The 8,782-nt window shown below is 45.3% G+C and overlaps 1 protein-coding gene across 1 annotated transcript; it reads right to left on the reverse strand.

Annotated features, from left to right (window-relative positions):
- Positions 1-5,231: 5,231 nt before the first annotated feature.
- On the reverse strand, positions 5,232-6,747 carry LOC119366551 (peroxidase 12-like). The gene is made up of 2 exons (XM_037632305.1): positions 6,292-6,747; positions 5,232-6,136 (listed from the first exon to the last, which is right to left on the reverse strand). The coding sequence occupies exons 1-2, from the start codon at positions 6,694-6,696 to the stop codon at positions 5,516-5,518; spliced, it is 1,026 nt and encodes a 341-aa protein (XP_037488202.1). The 5' UTR covers positions 6,697-6,747; the 3' UTR covers positions 5,232-5,515.
- Positions 6,748-8,782: the final 2,035 nt, after the last annotated feature.

Genomic DNA, 8,782 nt, shown 5'->3' on the forward strand with positions numbered 1-8,782 from the left:
TATGTGGTTAACCTATCTCCCTCAGTTCCTCTTGCAGGTGATATTCATCAGAGAGTTTGGTCAGGGAAGGAGGTATCATACAAGCACTTGAAGGTCTTTTTTTGTACATGTTCCAAGGGACGAGAGATCCAAGCTTGATAGCAAGACAAAGCAGTGCATCTACCTCAGCCAACCAAGTGAAGAGTTTGGCTACAGGTTGTGGGATCCAGCCAATAGAAAGATTGTGAGAAGCAGAGATGTGGTGTTCATTGAAGATGAAACAATAAAAGATATTGGGAAACTAGAGAAGACAATGACCAGCACACCTCAGGTTGATATGGATCCAATCCGTCCTCCTCTCGTGCATGACAATCATGGGGGAGATGATGACACTGAAGACAGTGGAGATGCAACTGATCAAGGTAGTACAAGTCAAAGTGGCGAGCAACCATCAAATGATGATGATGAAGTTGGTAATGATGATGCCAACGAAAATCCACCTGATTCACCACCAGTGCAACAACAAAGAAGAAGTGAAAGAGGACACATTCCTTCTTCTAAATATCCACCACATCAATATGTGTTGATGACAGATGCAGGTGAGCCCTCATGCTATGAGGAGGCGATGTCTGATGAGAACAAAGAAGAATGGTCAGAAGCCATGCAGGATGAGATGAATTCCCTGTATGAGAATGATACCTTTGAGTTGGTGAAACTGCCAAAGGGCAAGAAAGCACTCAAGAACAAGTGGGTGTACAGAGTGAAGACTGAAGAAAACACCTCACATCCAAGGTACAAGGCCAGATTGGTTGTGAAAGGATTTAGTCAGAAAAAGGGCATTGATTATAGTGAGATATTCTCTCCAGTGGTCAAGATGTCTTTGATCCGAGTTGTGCTTGGCATGGCTGCCACCATGGACTTGGAAATTGAACAACTTGATGTGAAGACAGCTTTCTTACATGGTGACCTAGAGGAGGAGATATACATGGAGCAGCCAGAGGGATTCATGGTTGCAGGCAAGGAGCACTTAGTTTGCAAATTGAAGAAGAGATTGTATGGCTTGAAGCAAGCTCCTCGGCAGTGGTACAAGAAGTTTGAGTCTTTTATGACTAGGCTTGGTTATCATAAAGCACAACCTGACCATTGTGTCTTTATGAAGAGGTACACCGAGGGTGACTTCATTATTCTCTTGTTGTATGTTGATGATATGCTGATTGTTGGAAATGGCACAAAGAGGATTGCTCTACTCAAGAAGGCATTTAGTAAATTATTTGCCATGAAGGATTTAGGACCAGCTAAGCAAATACTTGGCATGAAGATCTCCCGTGATAGATCAAAGATGCTGCTTTGGCTCTAACAGGAAAGATACATTGAGAAGGTACTTGAAAGGTTCAATATGAAAGATGCAAAATCTGTTATCTCTCCGTTTGCAGGCCATCACAAACTGAATTCAAAACAATGTCCTACAAGCAAGAAGGAGAAAGAACAAATGAGGAAAGTACCTTACCAATCTGCTGTGGGCAGTTTGATGTATGCCATGGTATGCACTAGGCCTGACATTGCCTATGCAGTTGGGGTTGTTAGCCGGTTCATCACAAATCCAGGTAAAGCTCACTGGGAAGCAGTGAAGTGGATTCTTAGGTATCTCAAGGGTACTTCTACATCTTGTCTATGCTTTGGAAATGGTGATCCTGTATTGCAGGGCTATACAGATGCAGATTATGCAGGTGACAAGAATCGTAGGAAGTCCACATCCGGATACCTGATGACTTATGCAGGGGGAGCAGTGTCATGGCAATCAAGATTGCAGAAATGTGTCTCTACATCAACTACAGAAGCTGAGTACATTGCAACAGTTGATGCTGGCAAGGAGGTTTTGTGGATGAAGAACTTCTTGCAAGAGCTCGGCATGAAGCAAGAGAAGTATGTTCTGTTTTGTGACAGTCAGAGTGCTATTCATCTTGCCAAGAATTCAAGCTATCACTCTCGAACAAAGCACATTGATGTGAGGTACCATTGGATTCGAGATGTTGTGAGTTCCACGTTGCTGAAACCTGAGAAGATCCATACCGACGACAATGGTTCGGATATGATGACCAAGATATTACCAAATGAGAAGCTACAAGCATGTTGCAAGGTAGCGGGCATGGCGGTGCCCCCCTCATGAGTCGGAGGGGGAGATTTGTTGGAATATCCTCCTCATGTGGGCTGTGAGGAGATGACCATTTGAGGCCTTTTAGGCAGCCCAAAGAGGTGCATAAGCCCACTACCCATTAGGGTTATGACCTAGGGTCATTTTGGACTTTGCACATGTGTGGATGGGGATGCTTTACCCTCCTTCCAGCAGCCACCACCAAGAGTGACGAAAATCAGTTCGTCCTCCAAGAGAGAAGAAGAGAGAAACCAAGAGAGCAAGGGAAGAAGAGGAAGATTGAAGGAAGAAGAAAAGGGAGCTCTTCCCCAAGGTTGTGATGGTCCAGATCCACTACCTTGCCTCCTTCAAGCTTCGGTTCCACAATCTTTGGTGAGATTGTTCCAATCCCTAGTTCTTGAGCCCCAAATCCTGTTGTGTTCATCCAAGATTCAGAAATCTTGATGTATGAGATCCTCTAGTGCTGTCTAGAGAAGAACTTGTTGTATCCCACATTTGATAATAGTGGAAGAGGATTTGGGTGGCTTCGGCCCATGGTTTTTCCCCTCAAGTTGAGGGGTTTTCCACGTAAAAATCTGGTGTCCCTTTGTTGATACTTGGTGCTGTCCAGAAACTTACTCCTACCACAAGACACTAGGCTGAGGAGTGTTTTGCCTGCTGAGTAACATTTTTCTGCCTCCATATATGCTGCTGCATATGTTTCCTTCCGTGCTAAGCAACGATCCTTGAATTAGTACATGATGTGGTGCTGAGATTACTTGTTTTCGCTGCAGTTTTCAGTTAACCACAAGTGTATTTGTGTGCTAATTCTCAACACCTCCTTCCTCAAAAGATAAAACCAATCAGCAGGAAACACGATACTCATTCATCAAAAGTAAATTCAGGAAAATAGTAAAATAAAATAAGAAACCCTTGTAATTTTTTGGCACCGAGATGTTTGACTGTACTAGGAGGGTGCAATTTTTTGTGGTGAAATGACATTCGAGGAGCTCTTGAAAGAGAAACGGGTCACCGAAATACTTTTTTTTTTCAAAGTTGATCCGATTTTATTTTTTTGTGTAGAGCTCCTCAAAGTTGAGCCGATTTTTCCTTCACTCTTTTTTTTTCTTCTGCTGCCCCCCATCTCTGCAGGTTTTGATTCTCATATTTCTCAACAGTCAAGGACTGCAATCAGAGCTTCTTTCTTTCTCTCCCCTCCCCTAATAATCATACTGGCGGTTTAATGGAGTGGCAATAAGGATCTCATTAGTGATGTTAAACAAACCAGATACAGTGATGCAATGCTAATTCTCCACGATTTACATTCTCATCTTGAGATGACATCTACATCCATTTAGGAAACATATCTTATGCCACTCCATGAGATGCCAGCCATGCTCATGTTACAAACTGATATGATACTTCTACTGCATGCGGTTCTGCAAACAGGAAAGGGAACTAGGCATAAGCCAAGGTGAGTAAATCATTTTTACACAGCTGCTGGAAAACAGTAAACAATCAATGTTTGCTGAAAAATTTGCTTATTTGTCATTAGCCAGGACCACTGTCGCTGAGATTAATTTTGTGCCTACCTACGACGAAAGGTCGTGTGGCCTGCTCAAGCTACCCACTAATTAAGCCCTAACTATTTTGTAAGAGGTTGGAGAACTCCAAGCTGGCTAGCTAGCTCGATCTGATCCACAAGACCAGTTGTAAAGAATATAACAAAGAAAAGTGCATAGCAGCTGGTTAGGTACGAAGACGTATATAAATTGAGTACATTGCTCGATTGATTCCGTTCCATTGGGTACATGTTAATATGGTCAGACATAGTCTACTAATCAAGTTGTGGTATCCAAGTTGGATATACGTACATGCTTGACGAATCTGGAATCATTTTGGATGACACCCTAACGGTTGAGTACCTGTACCTGATCAGTGACAAACTAAAGGTGGCTAGCTAGCGAAGCAATAGGTGGTTAATTAGTTGGTGATACATACTAAAATAGTTTTTAAATAGCGGCTATGGCTCTTAGCGATGGACCTCTCTACATGCTATAGCGCCATCACTAAAATTTTACTTTCTGTGTAGGACCAAAGTCTCTTAACGCAATGCTATAGCGCGAAACTGCTCAACAAACAACGCTATAGTTGTGTATCAATCGATGGATTCTTTCTCTAGGTTGGTAGCTAAGTAGTTGAGTGGAAGATGATGGAATTTTACCTTTCATCCACAGCACTATGCTTTCTCACCATATATGTATTACACGGTTGCTTATGCTTGAAATAGCAAGTTTTGGTAGCATCTCTAGGCTTATGGCTCGTTCTATATGGTCAGTCATCCAAATAGCTTCTGGCTTGTATCCTCCATGTAGTGTTGCTAATGTATTTGACAACTGGTTACATGGGATTGATCACAGGTTTAGAACTCTTCTCAGGGTGGGAGCGCTTGCCGTTATTTGGTCGTTTTGGCTATGTAGAAATGATAAGGTTTTTAACGATAAAAGTACTTCTCTGTTGCAGGTTATCTACAGATGTACTGGGACTCTTTGTTTATGGTCCTCTCTACAACGCGTGAAGAATCGAGGCCTGTTTACGGAGGTGTGTACACGATTAGAGGCTACGGCGAGGGATACTTTTACCCAACATGGGTGGCAGCATGATCTAAGGATTGGCCCCCGTCCATATTAGGCGTTGTACGGACTCTACATGTTTCGTTGAAACTCGCCTTTCTATTTTTAATTTATGTGAGAGGATCTTATTTGGCTGTGTGCATCTTACTTATGCAGAGGCCGGGTGTAATGCTTAAATCTTTTAAGTAATAAAGCGCCCCTTTTCGAAAAATGTTGTGCTGACCATCATCCATCATCACTGGCACGGACAAGGCAGCAGTTCTCGGAGCTTATCTGGTTATGCTGCATTTGATCACCACGTATATGATTGACCAACAATTACTATGGTTTTTTTGCAGGAAAAAAATTACTATGTTCTTCACAAAAAGGAAGTTATTGCTATGTTAATACAAGATCTAAATTATAAACAACTATATTGATATGTAATTAGTCTTGAATATGAATCTAAGACATCAATTTCATGTCTCATAAATTGCATACTGATAGAGTAATTATAAGCCAAACATTTAACTTAACAAAACTAAATGTGCTCCAAGACGAAGAATGGAGGCAGTGTGATGTACTGATGGTGATCGTACACCGGTAACCAAATGGAACCTCTTACGGTAGGAAGCATATACTCCTACTCTTGGTCTGCTGACCACTCACTCATTTTATTACTACACGTACGACAACAGCACAAAACCACTATCACAAGGACCCATCTCTCCATGGCTACACACACATGGAAGCACACGCACGCGTGAGCTAGCATCAACAACTAACCAATCTCTCACATGGCGGCGGTGTGGCCCTCATCGTTGGCGGTCTCGATGCCCTCGACGCGCTTGTTGGGAACGGCGCAGTTCTGCCGGATCTCGCCCTGGGTGCCAGTGAGCAAGTCCATGTTGCTCATCTTCACCATGGACTTGGCGAACTGACTGAAGAAGGAGGACTGGATGAGCGCGAACCGTGCAGCCAAGAGCGTCGTGTCGGGGTGGTCGATGAGGCCCTGGTCTGACTTGAACAGTCCCTGCCTCACGATGAGGTCGAGGTAGTACTTGTTGTCGAACACGTCCGGCGTGCGCACGTCGAGGGTCTGGTTGGCGGTGCCCTGGGGCACATCCTTGGCGCACTTGGCCCGCAGCCTCCTGGCGAATAACGGGTCGATGAGCGGGTTGAAGTCGATGTTCGGAGTGAAGCGGTCGGAGAAGGAGGGGCAGTGGGCGATGCCGAAGGTGTGCGCGCCCGAGAGGGCGACGAGGTCCGCCACGTCGAGGCTCCGGTTGCCAAAGGAGGAGATCAGCGTCGGCACGTCGAAGGAGGGCGCGGGCAGGGTGTCCACAAGATCCTGCGACGCCGGGGCGAGCGCGTCGCGGCGGCCGAAGGCGACGTCGAAGTGGGGCCCGCCAGCCTGCATCCACCACGTACCCGCATAAGCTAGTCAATTAATCGGTTGTGCTGTTTCCATACGAGAGTAGAGAATAGCTCTCTGGGAGTGGACGCTAAGAATAATTGTCCGACTGAGCTAAACAAAACATTTTGGTTCGAAGTGTAGTGTAGGTGTACCTGCACGAGGGCGTCACGGGTAGCGAGGACGGTGATGTCGGCGCAGGAGACGGTCGGGCCGCAGGCGCGGTGGACCGCGGCGCGGATGCGCTCGATGAGGTCAAGAGCAACGGGGCGGAGCGTCTGGTTGGGCACCGCATTCAGCTCAGTGTTGTTCCCGGTGAGGAGCACCGAGGCGTCGCAGCCCTGCGGGAAGCAGTCGTGGAAGAGGATGCGGATGAGGGCCGGGGCGACGCCGACGTCGCGCCGGAAGGTCTCCGCCACGAGCGTTCCCGCGATGTCCTCCAGCTCCGGGCACGACGCCACGTGGAAGCCCCGCGAAAGCCCCTCAGCCGCCGCCGACGAGTGTGCGGCGCAGATCAAGGCTGCAAGGACGAGGACGGCCGCTGCTGCTCTGGACGCCATGGCTGCCGCCCTGTAGATGTAGCTGAGCTTTCTGCACGGTGGTCGTGTGGCTTGCTCAAGCTATGGACACTAAACCCTTGTTACTTATACACGGCTAACCACCCCCAAGCTGGGTAGGTACGTAGCTTAATTATTACTCGGTCGATATGATCAGAGACTGTACAAAGTGGAAAACATGTGCACTTTCCAATTAGTCGCATTGACTAATGACTAGTCAAGGTGAGGGGAGAACGGTTGGTGAGAACACGGTCGATGTTGCTCTGTTAAGAAATTTCCCAGAACTTTCCATATGCCTTGCACCCAACAACCCTTCACTGCACAACGACAAGTTATTATGTTAACTCCATTCATGCCATGCTGGATATGACATAATTTAGGATCAAGATGTGACATCCAATGCAAGTTGGATATACATAAGGGGTCTGTAAGCATTTAGAACGACGTACGCCCTGCTAGGTACGACCTACACTGGATCGGATCAGTCCGGGTGTGTGTTCTCACGTTAAGAGCATTACTAGTAGAACCCTTAAACATCCTTTCTTTTTCTCGAACCATGCACTGTGGACAGAGATCGGATGTCTCCTCCGGCCACCTATATCTTTTGTGGTGGTAATAGGATGTGCATTGCTATTGTTGTAGCGCACGACAATTCTTTCGTTTTCTATGTTTATTTATAAATAATCTAACTGCTGCGGTCATGATGGATTTTTTTAGGTAAGTACATCCTCTCGTTTGTCCTCTTCCTCTTGTATATTTACTCTTCGTCTCTACTTCAAACTTTATGCGTGGCTAGCTAAGCCAATGCCGAGGGTAGTTGCCGACAGTTTGAATAAATAGATCAGTAACCAAATCGGTAAGGTAGTCGGTTCAGGTTTTCACCTTCACACGTTCACTTTCTACTTTTTTAGTCATAAAATATATTTACCGGACTAATACATTTTCTTTGACTGTTGGTTATTGGGCCGCACTGTTAGGTATGGCATGTTTTCCTAGCGATCTGTGATCGAATCATCCCGAACACCCCCCCCCCCCTATTTTCGCACCTGCACGGTTCAACATTTCCTGCTTTACCTCACATCAGAAAAAACGCTCGGTTCAACCAATCCACTTTGGTTTGGTAGTGGAAAGGTCCAGAGAGCATAGGAAACATGCCTTGTCCTTGGTTCCGGGTTTCGGTTTGACCGGCAGTCCCGTGCAATTCTAACAACTGTGCTCGCCGGTTCTAGGGAACCTATAGGCCAATATGTCTCTTTTATTCTTTTTTTATCAAGACATCTACATTTATGTGCATGTTGAGTATTTGACTTGCCACCTCGAACCTTCTCATGTCGATTTTGTTGGAGTTCCGCATTATATCTTTTCCAGGTGCAATTTTCTTTAGTACAAGCCGCAACACTTTCCTTGATCTAAAGCATCTGAACTTGAACATTAATTACCATCATATACAGTCTACTACCTCCGTCCTGGTTTATTGGTCACCTTTGTAATTTTTGCCAAATTTTGACCAAAGAATTAACTAACAAAATATTAATGCATGTCAACAGAATTTATATCGTTGGATTCATATTTGAACATTTCAATGATATAATTTTTTGTGACATGCTTGAACATTTTGTTAATTAAATTTATGATTAAAATTTAGCACGGAATACAATGGGGACCAATAAATCAGGACGGAGGTAGTAGACGATACTATGTGGGTGGCTTGGTTGGTTTACCTCTTGGAGTTAGCGCCTCTCTTAGAAGAACTAGAACTACATGAAACTGCTTCACTCATCGATCATGGTAATTGCACCTGTTTGCATATGAATGTGTATATTTATATTAATGAATGGTTGGATATACTTGTGCAAATAGATTGTGATAGATTTGGCCTTCCTGCAAGTACAGTGACAGCTGTTGCAGGGCCTCGGGATCGTCATCGCAGGAGCGGCTACATTATTGGATGTTGATGCGGGGATAGTCGAGCTGGCCCTCGTATGTATTTTTGATTTTGTGCAATTCCGAGATGTCCTCTAGACTCGGGCACGACGCGCCACATGGAAGCCCCGCGATATCCCCCGGTGGCCACCGCCGAGGGAGACGA

Source organism: Triticum dicoccoides, chromosome 2B, assembly GCF_002162155.2.
Source record: "Triticum dicoccoides isolate Atlit2015 ecotype Zavitan chromosome 2B, WEW_v2.0, whole genome shotgun sequence".
In the NCBI taxonomy this organism is placed as follows: Eukaryota; Viridiplantae; Streptophyta; class Magnoliopsida; order Poales; family Poaceae; genus Triticum; species Triticum dicoccoides.